The 13606-nt window shown below is 40.5% G+C and overlaps 1 protein-coding gene across 2 annotated transcripts in view; it reads left to right on the top strand.

Moving 5' to 3' along the window:
• Positions 1–11876, top strand: part of TMEM156 (transmembrane protein 156) — a 33782-nt gene extending 21906 nt beyond the window's left edge. For both annotated transcript variants that reach the window (XM_036908485.2, XM_036908482.2), the window contains 2 exons: positions 7284–7386; positions 9196–11876. In XM_036908485.2, coding sequence (XP_036764380.2) covers positions 7284–7386; position 9196 — 104 coding nt within the window. In that variant the 3' untranslated portion in view covers positions 9197–11876. The remainder of the gene's footprint in view (positions 1–7283; positions 7387–9195) is intronic.
• Positions 11877–13606: the final 1730 nt, after the last annotated feature.

Genomic DNA, 13606 nt, shown 5'->3' with positions numbered 1-13606 from the left:
TGTCTTACAAAGACCTTCCAATTACTTTCCCTTCTCTAAATTACAATTTTTGATAACGCCTATCTAAAATAATGAAAAGGTGAGTGGCTAAACACTTCAGCAGTTTCCTGTCTCAGAGTGCTAAGGGTACTGACAGTGTGAAGGAATTGGGAACTGAGTTAGTGGCTCAGAATTTTGCCAACTGTTCAAAGAGTTCTTTTCTTTTTCATTGTTAATTCTAGATAATTTTGCAGTCTTTTATTTTCCCATCCTCATTTAATTTTCTCACTGGCCAGATTTGGAACAGCTGAGTAGTTTTAGGGTCACTGTTCATGGTAACAGATGGAGCTTCAAACATAGTAGGGAGTTGGCTCTTGACTAGTGGAAATCTATTTTAAGCTACCGTAATTGGTTCTAATGGCCCTAAATGGCTACTAGTTATCTTGGGCTTGCACAAAAGTACCAATGTTTTTATGTGCTGAAGAGGTCAGAAAGATGCAAGGCAATACTGAAGTTCTGCATCCTAGAGCAATAGGAAAAAGTAGGTAAGACAGGAAGGTTTTTTGGTGACAGATTACAGAATGGAGTAGAATCACCAAACCATCTGAAAATGTCCACATCTGTCTTCACTACAATAATCTGTGAGATTAACTCAAATTAAGAAACTCTTATGAGGAAACCAAGCACTCCGTGGGTAATAGTTTAGACACTTATTGTCATTGTTTTCACTAAGAGTCGTCATGCTTAAACCCCCTGAAATATGTAGGAGAGGATAAAACACTGAGGTCATCATTTCCAAGGTTAGCTCGCCGTAGCCCTCCCCTGCTGAGCACATCAGCCCCATCCTACTAAATCCTGGGCAGGCCTCTTGAGGGCACTTAAAAAGATGCTGGTAAAAAAATATTCTGTCCTGCACTTGGTAGAGCTTTCTGATTTTCAAACTGCATCAGAGAATATATACCTTTATCACCCCCTTTACTCTTACCATTATTTTCCTCCTTTTAGCTTCAAGGCAGCCACACCAGCTTCGCCAAAGTCACAGGGAAAAGATCTCAGCAGTTCAGGAGTCAGCACCCACTGCATTTCTGACTGCTTCTGTTGCCTTTACTGGTGTTGGTGAATTACCATTATTTGGAAGAAATTCTTGTTTCCCAGTGTAGGAGTAGGAAAACATTTGCCCTGTTTTACGTGCCTTGTCTTTGACGTGAAAATCATCAGGAACAAAGTGAAGAAAACACCTTGCAAGTTTCTGTTGCTCAGAATTCACACAATCATGGTGGCAGGTCAATCACTAGAATCCCGTCCACTCAGAGTTGTTTAACCGGAATGTGTGGGGGAGGACTGAGCCCTGCCCCCAGAGGCTGCCTGGCTTCTCTGCCCACAGGCCACACAGGGCCATACGGGGGTGAATTTACCTGGTCTGCTGCTTTTCCTCAGGCCTGTGGGCTTAGCCTCTGGGAAGGGCACTGTGTCAGGAAGGATCCACTTTGTGATCCAGCTCACACCACAGGGAGGCCCACATTAATTCACACAGTTACACAACCGAGAAAAGTACAGTCCCGAACTCTGATGCAAACACGTGCTCTCGCTCAGGCAGAACCTGGTGGGGAGCAAATCACAGGCAGGTTTGTCTGTAGGTCTTCAAGTGGATTATTTTGCCAACTTAGCTTGATAGGCCTTCTTCCCCAATTTAAGAGTAGCCTGATTGACTCATTTAACACAACGCTTTTAACACTTAACTGCCTTGGCCTGGGAATCATTTCTGAAGACAACTTTGTATGTTTCTACTCTGATTATGAGTTGGTTTTATTGCTTAGCTCTCAGAGAGTCATCTTATTTTCCTTACCCTCAAATTTCTACGTGGCAGTCCAGAGCTGACTTTTTATACTGCTGTACCTACGCCCTTTTATTAAGCAAAATGAGGCATAGAGAAGTTAAATTCACTCTTTTGGTCAGTCCACACATTTATTGAGTATCTACTATACGTCATGCTCCAAGGATGGTTCTATAACCATACATAAAATACAATCTTTGTCCATAAGGAGGCAGGTAAATAAGCAATTACAAGCAAAATTGGATGAATTCACTATTGTGGAAGTAGAGGTCACAGAGGGTCATATAGAGTGTGGACACCTGTCTTGCCTGAGGGTTTCAGCCCCCGGGCAAGTTCACTATGGATTCAGTGTGACCAAAGAAATGACAGTAGAACATTCTTGGGGTGAAAGGGTTTACACTTAACTTTATTCCCATGGTGGCAGGTCAATCACTAGAAACCCGTCCACTCAGAGTGAGTCTGCATGCAGCAAGCTGGTCTCTGCCTCTGGGTTTCTCTGCCCCTGCAGCTGTCCCAGTCTCTGTCCTTGGTGCCGCCACCACTCCAGTCTCTGCTCTCCTGCAGCTGTGCAGCCATACCACCGTGCCACCAGAGCACTGGGTGGGGCTCTTTATATAGAGTCAATAGCAACTTATTGCCCACACATGTGTAGTGAGCTAGCCAACCAGGGCCAGGTGAGAATCCTGGCCATAGGAACCTTCACTTTATCCACACACCTAACCCTGTTTTATTTGTTTTGTTTTGTTTTTAGCTGTTTTGGTCTTCCAATTTAATAACAGTAAAATTTAGCTGAACAAGTAGTTTTGGAGATCAGAATATAAAAGACTGATGGGCAAATTCCCTTAGCAGCCAGGACAGCCTGGCTAGGATGAGGAAGTTTTAGATGAGCCGTGACCATGGAAGATGTGCCTTGTCTTTGACGTGAAAATCATCAGGAACAAAGTGAAGAAAACACCTTGCAAGTTTCTGTTGCTCAGTGGGAATCAAAAATTTCTTTGGCAGGTTGAATTGAGGTTAGCTACTGGATGTCATAGGTATAAAGCACTTTTGAAAAGTGACAGAAATCTTAAAAAAAATAATAAAAGAGAAGAAAAAGAAATACCAGAGGGCAACCAGGACATTGTCATGAATGTTGTGATAGGGGCTTTATTCAAGAACATAAAGCATGGAGTTTTATTTTTAATCAAAATTTCTACTGCTGTAAATTCTTTTTGTTCATAGATTCAGTCAGGTCAAAACTCAGACTGAGGTTCTTTTTACTTTTTTCGGCTCTTCTGAGGTTCTGAAAAAAGTCAAAGAAATGTTTGGTTCAGAGATTTGACAAATTCATGAAAAGACTTGTATGAATTTTTAAAGCATTTCTGACTGCTTCTGTTGCCTTCACTGGTGTTGGTGAATTACCATTATTTGGAAGAAATTCTTGTTTCCCAGTGTAGGAGTAGGAAAACATTTGCCCTGTTTTAGCTATGCTGAAGAAATTTAAAAATAACATACATTATACCTTATCAATTTTTTGTAAGTTTTCCTGTTAGTATATGTTGCATTACTTTGAATGCTCAGAGTAACAGAAGACAGTGTACCACTTTGTACAGTTATTTTGTACAGTTATTTTGACTAGCCATCATGTTGACAGATACGGCTTTCTATAGTAAACTATGGTTACACCATACTATAAAACATCAGGAAACTGAATGAATAAGCACATGATAAGCAGCTTGGCTTTCCAACCAAAAAATCTCTGTTAATTTTTTTGATAATTATTTAGTTTCATGAATAGGCTCTTTTGATATTTTAACATTTAAAAACAACTGTCTCCAAATATCAAGTTTCATCCATTAGCATAGAAGAAATAGAAAATTTGTCAGTTATCCCTCAAAAAGTAACAGGAAAAGCAGCTCACGGGAGGAATATTTGCTAATCTCTGGAAAATAGATACTTCCAATGTCATTTAAACTTTTATAGACTACAGTAAAAAAAAGGATGATTCAAATTACATTTATGAAATCAATATTAATAACATTCAAACCTAAGAAAAACTGTATCTGAAACAAGAATCCTAAAAAAGTGTTAACAAAAGGATCTAGTAATACGCTTAAAAAAATGTATGTATACCCATGTACATATACTTCTATTATGATCAAGAGGGGCTTATTCTAGGAATACAGGAACAATTCAGCACTGGATCTTTTAATATCCTTTATCATATTAGTAGATGTAAAGAAAAAATAGATGAGCCGTGACCATGGGAGATGTGCCTTGTCTTTGATATGAAAATCATCAGGAACAAAGTGAAGAAGACACCTTGCAAGTTTCTGTTGCTCAGTGGGAATCAAATGTATTTGACAAAATACAATGCCAATTCTTCATAACGACTCTTAATAAAAATAAGATAAATAGTTACTTCCTTAACATGATAAAATATATCTGTCTCAAACAATAACCTAGAATCTTGCTCAACAGGGAAACTCTAAAAGTATGCCTAGCTAACACCAGAAATTTTCAAGGACTCCACTGTTGCTACTTTACCTCCCATTGTCCTAGAAGTACCAGTCAACACAATTAGGTAAGAGACAGAAATGCAAGATTTACAAATTGGAAGAAATAGGTAAATGATCACTTATTTTGCAGATGACATGATACGTACTTGGAAAATTTAAGATAATTCCCTAATAAAAAAAATTTTTTAATATAAAAATTCAGTAAGTGACAGCGTACAAAATTAATATTAAAAAATAGCATTCATATATTTAAACAACTAGTTAGATACACTGCATTTAAAACAAGTATAAAAGACACAATATCTAGGAATAAATAAGAAATGTGCAAGGTCTTTCAGAAGAAAACTAGAAAAATGCCCCTTAGACATAAAAATGACTTGAAAAAAAGGAATGGTATAGCATATTCTTGAATAGGAAGATGTATACAAATGCCAATTCTTCATAAATCAACAAATAAACAAGTTCATTTTAATATCCTAATGAAAAATGAACGGTCAATGACAGACAGTAAACAATTGACATAGAAGAAAAAAGAAGGGAGATATCCATTCCACTATGGTACTGGTACATAACTAGATAAAAATTTAAAAGTTCAGGATTTTAGTAAATGATGAAAATGGTGTATCAAATCAGTAGGAAAAAGGATTACTGAATTTATGGTGTTGGGCCCACTGAATAAATAACCATCTAGGAAAAATAATTTAATTCAGAGCTCACACTAATACTAGTGTAAATTTCAAATGGGTAAGTGATTTAATGTAAACATGAAACCGTAAAAGTAAGAGAAGAAACAATGGTAGAATTAATTTATAAACACAAAGTAGGCATTTCTAATCACGACACAAAACTCAGTTAAAAGTCGTAAATTCTTGACCACATGAAAAGCAAAATGTAGACCATGTACACAGTAAACACCATTAGGGAAAAGTTATTCACAGTTCATCACAGATAAGCTGCCTTTTCTTCTAATAATAAGGAATTTCTAATTACTGGTGAAGAAAAGGCCATAACTCAGTAGGCAAATGGGTAAAGGAAAAGAATGGACTGTTCACAGAAAAGGAGATACAAATGACTCTTAAACATATGAAAGGTTGTTCAGTCTCACTCAGAATATTTCTTACAAAAAATATTTTTTTCATTGTCTACTATGTGTCAGTAATATTGGCCTTTGGCTACTGGAGACACAGCAGTGAACCAAATAAATAAAGACCTCTACTCTCATGGAGCTTATATTTAGGTGGAAGTGCAAATTTAAGCTGCACTGAAAAGCCATTGGCAGCTATCGGATTGGCCAAAATCCAGAGGTTTGACATCACACTCCATGGCAAGAGGCAAGAGGCCCTCTCATACTCTACTAAGGTAAATTGAGAGACTTAAATAGGTACAACTTTTATGATAGGTAATTTGACAATAACTATCAAAGTTACAAATATATAAGCCCTTTGAGCCAGTAACTCTATTTCTAGGAATTTATCCTTAAGACTTACGATATAGAAGAGAAATGACATATGTACAACGTTTCTTGTTAGTGTATTTGCAGTGTCAAAAGATCAGACACAATCTAAATAGGAGGCTGTTTAAAGACATGATATACATCCATACTATGGAATACCAGGAAATTGTAAACAGGAATGAGGAAGCTCTCACTGATGGAAAGATCTCTAAGCTGTATTATCAATTTATATACATGTATAGCATGCTACCAACTGTGTAAAGAAGGACAAAATAACATATACATATATAATGTATAAATTTATGTATAATCTATCCATCTATTATCTATTGATCTATTTATCTCTCATCGTCTATTTATCTACCCATCTCTCTATCAGTACACAAAAAACAACCTTGGTTGTGGCAGAGGAAGAGAAGAAGGGAAAGAACTATGAGATACAGTGGGCAGTAGTCATCTGGGATATGGGATAAGAGGGAGACATTTTGCTGAATATTCCTTCATAGTTTAAAATTTTTTTAACTGTTAGAATGTATACCTTATTCAGAAAATTAAATTGAAAAAATGTATTTCTCTTACCAATTTTTTTCTAATTAAAAGAATAAAATTCTTTCAATTTTCAGAACATTTAGAAAATTAAATCGAAAAAATTAATTTTTCTTGCTAAAATTTTTTCTAATTAAAAGAAAAAAAATTCTGAGGGAAGGTTTGACAGTATTTCTATTTTGGTAACCTCTGCCAGTGTTTAAACATCTTCATGGACAGGAAGTGTTATATTCCTGATTATGCTTGAATCCTCCTTTTTGATTTCTGTTCTTAAGTAGCAACTACCCAAACTTCTCTTTAAATTAAAGGTCACCTCATTTCCATCCATGTTCAGGGCCTTGTATAAAAAGCAGGGACATTTGTGAAGCTCACACTACATAGATTATGTGGAACTCAAGTTTCAGTACAAAAACTAGAAAAGCAGGACCCCAGATCCCAGTGGAATGAAAAAAGATACCATAGGCCATGGACATGAAGTTTACATCTCCTACCTTGAAGTCAGTTGAAGATAACAGAAGAAATTGATAAAGTCACATAGTGCTAGAATGGGACCAATTAGGTTGCATCTAATTTGTACCTTTACTTCTTGGTAAAATTTGTCCCTGAAATCAAAGATATCATTAATATTCTCTTTAGGGACATATTTCAATCAAATATGAGAGAAGAAAATCTTTGCGGTCAGTTTCCAAACAAAAATTCTTTTCTTGCTACTTGACATTAAATTTTTTTCTCTATGTTGCTTCTCCTTAATTGTGCTTCAGGTCTTGTGTCCAGGAAGTGAAGGAAGAGAAGGAATGAAAGGAAGGAAACAGAGTTGAGAGAAAGGAGTTGTAGGCAGGATGTGTAGTGACTGGTGAAAACCTTTTTTCTAGACTGAGGGCATGGGTCTCTTACTACATTAGAAAACGTTGTTTGTTTTTGCCTTGCTATTGACTACATGTAGAGTAGAACTGCTCTCCTTCTTAAATAACAGAGACCACACACAGGCTGCCCTTGACTCAGGTCAAGGAAAGGCTTCCTCCAATACCAGAACTAGAAGTTGCTTCCACGGTGCACCAGCAAGATCAATATACATGGTGAGTGATGACTCAGTTTTATTGATGATATGACTTTATTATTATAAACACGAATAGATATCCAAGGAGGTGTAGTTTACCTCAAACTGCATATCTATCTGGATGTATGCAGGAGAAAGAAAGTGATGAGCCTGCAAAGCAGTTCATATGAATTAGACAACATGAAATAAAATTTTTCTGGGGTTGAGTCATAATTCCAGTAGGCCAATTGTTATTTATTTGGAGCATGAGAAAAGAGAGAATGGATATTTATGAGGCGGGACTGCCCACAGACCTCAATTACCAAAATTAAATACTTCTTGAAATCCAACATCTGATGATCTGATTAATGTGCATTGATTTCCATGTATTTGGATAAAAAACTGTGTTAGAACTATCTTTGAAATTCTTTTCATTAATTCAACAAATATTTATTAAGTAGCTATTATGTCAAAGGCACTATTGGTAGCCATTTCAGGGGTATGAAATTATAACAGGGAAGAAGAGGGACACTGGCATTTCTTAGTATCCTCATACTGTGCTTAGTGGTGATAGGCTAGATCATTTTCTCTTCATAATACTTGGGTAGTTGGTCAAGATACTAGCAGGAAACCAGTAGTTATACACAAATTGAATAATTTTGAGCAGAATTTGATCAAGGGTTTATTAGGCTAGGATGTGCCCAAATGGGACACTGCTACTGTTCCTAAGAAAAAAGGGGCAAGGAACCCAGAGAGACACAGACAGAGGCAGACCCCCCTGCCCCAGACACCCCATGGACTCTGTGGGGATGGCGGCCTGACAGGAGCTGTAATTTTTGGTCAAGGGACACAACAATCTGTGGTCCCTGAAGAGAGAATAAATATTTCAACTTGGTTGTCCTCCCTCTCCCCGGTGGGCTGACACTTCCCAGTGGCCAAACCCAGCCAGAGCCAATGGACACTGGAGTCAGACTGTCCTTCCTTGTACAGTGGCCTCCCAGGGTACCAGGTCGGGTGGAGAGCAGATCTGGAGAGGCAACCAACAGGATCCAGCATAAGCGGCTCAATATAGCAAACTGGCAACAAAGTGCCAGGGAGATTAATGTTGTCAGGTAATTGTTCTAATGACATATTACTGGATATTATGCTTCATGCGTCTCATTTCTGGTCCTTGTTCTGGGATTCTCAACCTTGCATAAGAAATCCCCTTTGTTCATTCATCAAATTCTTTTTGAGCACCTACTGTGTGCCAGAATTCTGCTACTCACTGGCAAAAATAACATGCAGTCAGTGGAGGAACTGGATTATGGAACCCCTAATTCCAGTAGAGTGTCAGGTAATAAGATAGAGGTATTCACAGAGGAAGGGGAATCATAATGGGGAGACCCCTTATTTAGAGGGCATGTTGACAAGCATTTAATAGATGTTCAATAAGTATCTGTTGAGTGAATGATTAAGTCCCAAGTTCTATGTCTCTGTACTAGAATCATGGAATGTTATAACCAAGTGAAACTTGCACTAACACTTATGTTTTCATTTTATAGACGTGGGAAATAACCCAAACATATGGTAGTGGCAGAGGCTTAGAGGATAGTCTAGATTTTCTGGGTCTCAGGCTGAGAAGGTTATTACCATTAACCACACTGTCTTTTTAGAGATATAACAGAAGTTCCCCTGCATAACACAGGATCAGAAAGAACTCATAATGATGTTAGGAAGGTCTGGGTATTCTTATAAGACATAGTTTTAATAAATGGTTTTTAAATTGTTTTCCACTAATTCTTTTCAAGAAATAATGAAAACTTTTGTGTGAATAATATTTGCCTTTTTTTTTTTTTTTAATCTTCAGAATATCTTTCTGAATTCTTCTGGAAAATTTGGACTGAACCCTTTTGAAGAAGAACACCCATAATTTTATTTTGGGAATGAGTTAACTGGTAAATACATGGGTCCAGCTGAGGATGCATAACAGGAAACAGTAGGAAAGCTGTCCGGTTGATGAAAACAAGCTCACGAGCACTTATTTTACCCATGAGACAAGGTTTTTCAGGAAGCCATTATGAGTCATGGAAAAAAAGCTGATGTAACTCATGAAAAGCAGCGAGAGAATGCTTACTCTTCATGTTTACCCATCCTACAGCTTACAATGTTCCCTAGATTTTGATTTGGAGTAACCAAAAATAGGGTCAAGGACGGAAATCCTTCCTCTCATTGTCCCACACTGCATATTCTTATTTGATGGGTTTTCCCATACAGATGGTTTGTTTCTATTTGGCAAATTACTTAAGAGGGCTGGGATCGTTTGTTTATACATTTGTTTGGATTTACAGATCTTGCCTTCTTTTGGCACTAAGGATGTTAAAAAAAATTCAAGGATACCAAAATAAAATGAATTTAGGTGAGATATTAAGTGAAAATTGAATGTTTAAATTGAATAGCAAAATGTTTCCTCTGATTCTTTTGGCTTTTACATTTTTTATAGCTGTCATTGTTGCCAAGAGTAATTGTAGTTGTTACAATCAAAGCACATACAGACAGGTGGGCAGAACTTCATGCTGAAAAACAGGAGGGCAGAACTTCATGCTGAAAAATAGAAAAATACCTTCCCAGAGTTAAGGTGGAATTTAATCTCCTGGTATCATTATATGGTTAAAATAGCTTATCTGAGTAGCTTTCCAGAGTTCAACTGCAGGGTCAGATTTAATATTCAACACCTGCCAGAAATGAATGTTTCTGCACATAGAGGTTTTTCTGGTACTCCATTTTTTTTGCTAGATAAAAAACAGATTCTAATCGTAAAATTTAGGGATTAAAGATTTGGCAAATGGAATTCTACTAGTCTCAGTTTTTCTTGTCTGTGTATCGCTGGTTAATAGGTGAATCAGGCTCAGGTCTGGGATCATTCAGCAGGAGTTTAGGGGTGTCACACTATTTGAGGTACGGATATTATACATTCTATAAGAAGCCAAATTATTGTTTACTTGGGCATCACCTATTATGTTGAAGCAAATGACTTGGAAATCAATAGGAACTTGGCCCACAAAAGGCATAAATTAAGCTTCAAGTTCTGTTAAATTGTGGTAGCTTTCTGGAAACTAATTTCACTTATTTGTTAGAGTCATAGACTTTAACAGATCCTTTGATTAGCATTCAGAGATGTGGGTGGCCTGCTGTTTGCCCACAAAGAGCTGACAATGTGGTGGAGGAGGCAGGATATGCATACCACTAGTTGTGCAACTAGACACAATAGGGTAAGTTTCATTTACAGGTGTGATGCTTCCTGCTGAGAAGTCACACACCAATAGGGCCATTTCCAGTTGGGGGTGATCAGAGTAGGCTTCTCAAGAAGGTGGCTTTTGAGCCGCATCAAAGATGGCTTTTCCTGATATCTCAAAATAGGTCAAATCTCCCAAGTATGTGCTTTCTCAGCCCTCATAGCCCTTCCATGTCTGTTATTTACAATTATTTTCACGGTTATTAATTAATGTTAGTCTTCCTCTGTAGATTAGTTCTGCTCACCATAGGATCCCAGGCAACTAGTATGATGCTCAGCTCACAGCAGGTTCTTAATAAATATTTGTTGGATGAAGAGCTGTTTACTGATCCCCCTTAAACCTCAGGCACATGCTAGGTATACTTTCATTTCTTTCTCACAGTGTCTCCTGGAGATAGTTGTCACTACTCCTAAGGAAGCTGAGGCCAGAAAAGCTCACCAATTTACCTACAGCCTTAGGACTAATATGTGGATTCAACCCTGGGTCTGTCCGGCTACAAAGCTGGTGCTACTTTCTGTACCTGCTCTGCTGGGTAGAGATGGGGCAAAGGGAGCAGGTCACTTGGAGGAGGTACCTGAGAAAAGGGGCTCCAGATGTAAGCACTAGCAGTGCTCTCTCCCAGGAGTGCAAGGGGTTACTGTGCTCTTGAAGAAGATATCTGGCTGGAACTGCTTCTTGGTTGCTGGTCCTGTATGTCTCCTTTTGCCTGGCAACTTGGCTCTCTTCTCCATCTAAGTAGCTCCAAAAAAGAATGAATCTGTGGTCCTCGGTGCCTGGTGTGGTTCATGGCTTCCAATCTCACCAATGGCCCTGGCTTTAAGCATACCCCACTTTTCAACTGGTTCTAAATCTGACTTTGGCAGATCCTGAGCCCCCTCCCTAGGACTTGTCACTTAATCCTGTGTCTGTGGCTCTCACCGCAGGTGCCCTTCCTCAACTGCAACCCATACTCACCTCCTTGACCTCTGTTCCCACTTAGTAGCCAGGATCCTGGCCCTCCATGCAAATCAATGCAGGTATAGATTGAAGAGGGTGGAGAGACAATACGGCACCATGCTGGAAGGCTGCCAGAATGACTCAGTCATTGAGCAGACACAGTGGAATTAGAGCAGAAGGCAGCATACATAGGGGAGAGGATATGAAGGGAGAATTGGTGGCATATGGAGAATGATCTGATGCAGGGGTAGGGCAGGGAAAGGGAGAGAGAAGAGATAAAGATGACAACCCTCCAGACTTCTGTGTGGGGGAAACTGAAGGGCCCCCACCCATAAGATGGTGAAATTCCTGCTTCTCTTCCAGGTCCCCGGTTCCCACCGGCACCACCTGAACCCCAATCACCCCTTGCCCCCCTAATCCCAGCACCTAGCCAATAACCACCAGCCCCGTAGAAGTGACACCACAATCACCCCATGCCCCTTCCTATATAACCCAGCACCTTTCCCTAATAAAGCGGAATTCTCCGGTGAATTGCTGCTGTGTGTCACTCCTTTCCTTTCATTGGTGCTGAAACCCGGGAGACGGGACACCCCAACTGGGACCCGTCTTCCCCCGACACCAGCAGCAGCTTGCCCTTGTCCTCTTTTTCCGGTGCTGGCTCCTCACACTCACCGCTCCTCTTTAGCCTTTGGGTAAGTTTTCCCCCGGAGTGGGCCACTCTTCCCCGAGCTATCGCAGTGCCATTGACCATGAGCGTCCGGCAAGGCCCTGATGCTCGGGGACGAGGAGAGAACTCTCCTCGCCTTAGGCCTTCATGGCTGTGGCGGACCCCCAGGCCCCTCCTCCAACAGCCATAAACGAGGTGACTCCTTTGCAGATGAGAACGCTCCCTTTCCCCCCCACCTTCCGTTCCTTCTGCCGAAAATTCCTTCCGCAGAAAATTCCTTCCGCCGAAAATTCCTAGTACTAGGTTCCTTGTGATTCTGACACTCTGCCTTCTTAGAGAGGTCTGGGTGACGACCCACACTTCCTAAGAAACCGACTCGTATACGAGTTTCCGCAGACCCCCAAGGATCATCGGGGACGCCCTTTGTCTCCTTGCCGTCTGCTCCCAGTCCGAGGGTCTCCGTTCGTCTTCCCCTGTTTGTCCCCTTCTCTGTCCTTTAGCCATGGGAGCCTCCTCATCCCTCCCTGGAAGCTCACCTCTTGAATGCCTGCTCAAGCATCTAGCCACCCTCTCCCTGACGCCTGATATAAAACCAAAACTTCTCCGTAAATACTGCTCCCAAGATTGGCCGACACACCCCCTAGACAATCACAACCAATGGCCCGCAGGGGGAGCTCTTGATCCTAACATCACTCGCGATCTCTTTAACTACTGCCAGCGCCTGAAAAAATGGAAGGAGATTCCCTATACCGAAGCTTTCCGCCTCCTCCCCCCGCCTCCCCCCAAGTTCTCCTAGCCTGCAAGCCGTCTCCCCCGCAGAAGCCTCCCGTTCACTCCCCTCCCCCTCCTCTCCTACAACAGCCCCTCCCCCTTCCTCCACCACCATCTCCTCCCCCACCTCACCCCCCTGCAGATCAAGCCTGAGCCTTTCACACCCCTCTAAGTCCCAGGAGCCTCCTCCGTCTTTGCCCCCATCACCTGTTTCTCCCCCACAGACTGAGCCAGAACCCTTCAGTCCCCCACTGCCATCCATCTCCGCTCTCGAGATATCTTCGCCTGCTGCTTAATAGCAGGTCTGAAAAACGCAGCTCGTAAAGTAGTCAATTTTCAAAAGCTCCCTCCAAGTTCTTAGACAGACTCACTCAAGCCCTATGACAGTTACCAGCCTGGACCCAGAAACGCCTGACGGAAGACATGTCCTTATGACATACTTCCTAGCTCAAAGCTACCCCGACATTAAAGCTAAACTCAAAAAGTTAGAACAGGGCCCCACTACCCCACAGACTGAGATCCTAACAGTGGCCTTTAAAGTCTTCCATAACTGGGAGGAGGAGAAAGAACGCCGTAAACAAAAGGCTGATCAGGCCAATTTCCAAATGTTG

Source organism: Manis pentadactyla, chromosome 5 (genome assembly GCF_030020395.1).
Source record: "Manis pentadactyla isolate mManPen7 chromosome 5, mManPen7.hap1, whole genome shotgun sequence".
NCBI classification, from domain to species: Eukaryota; Metazoa; Chordata; class Mammalia; order Pholidota; family Manidae; genus Manis; species Manis pentadactyla.
The sequence above is the reverse complement of the archived record's forward strand: the minus strand, read 5'-3'. Positions and strand labels throughout refer to the sequence as shown.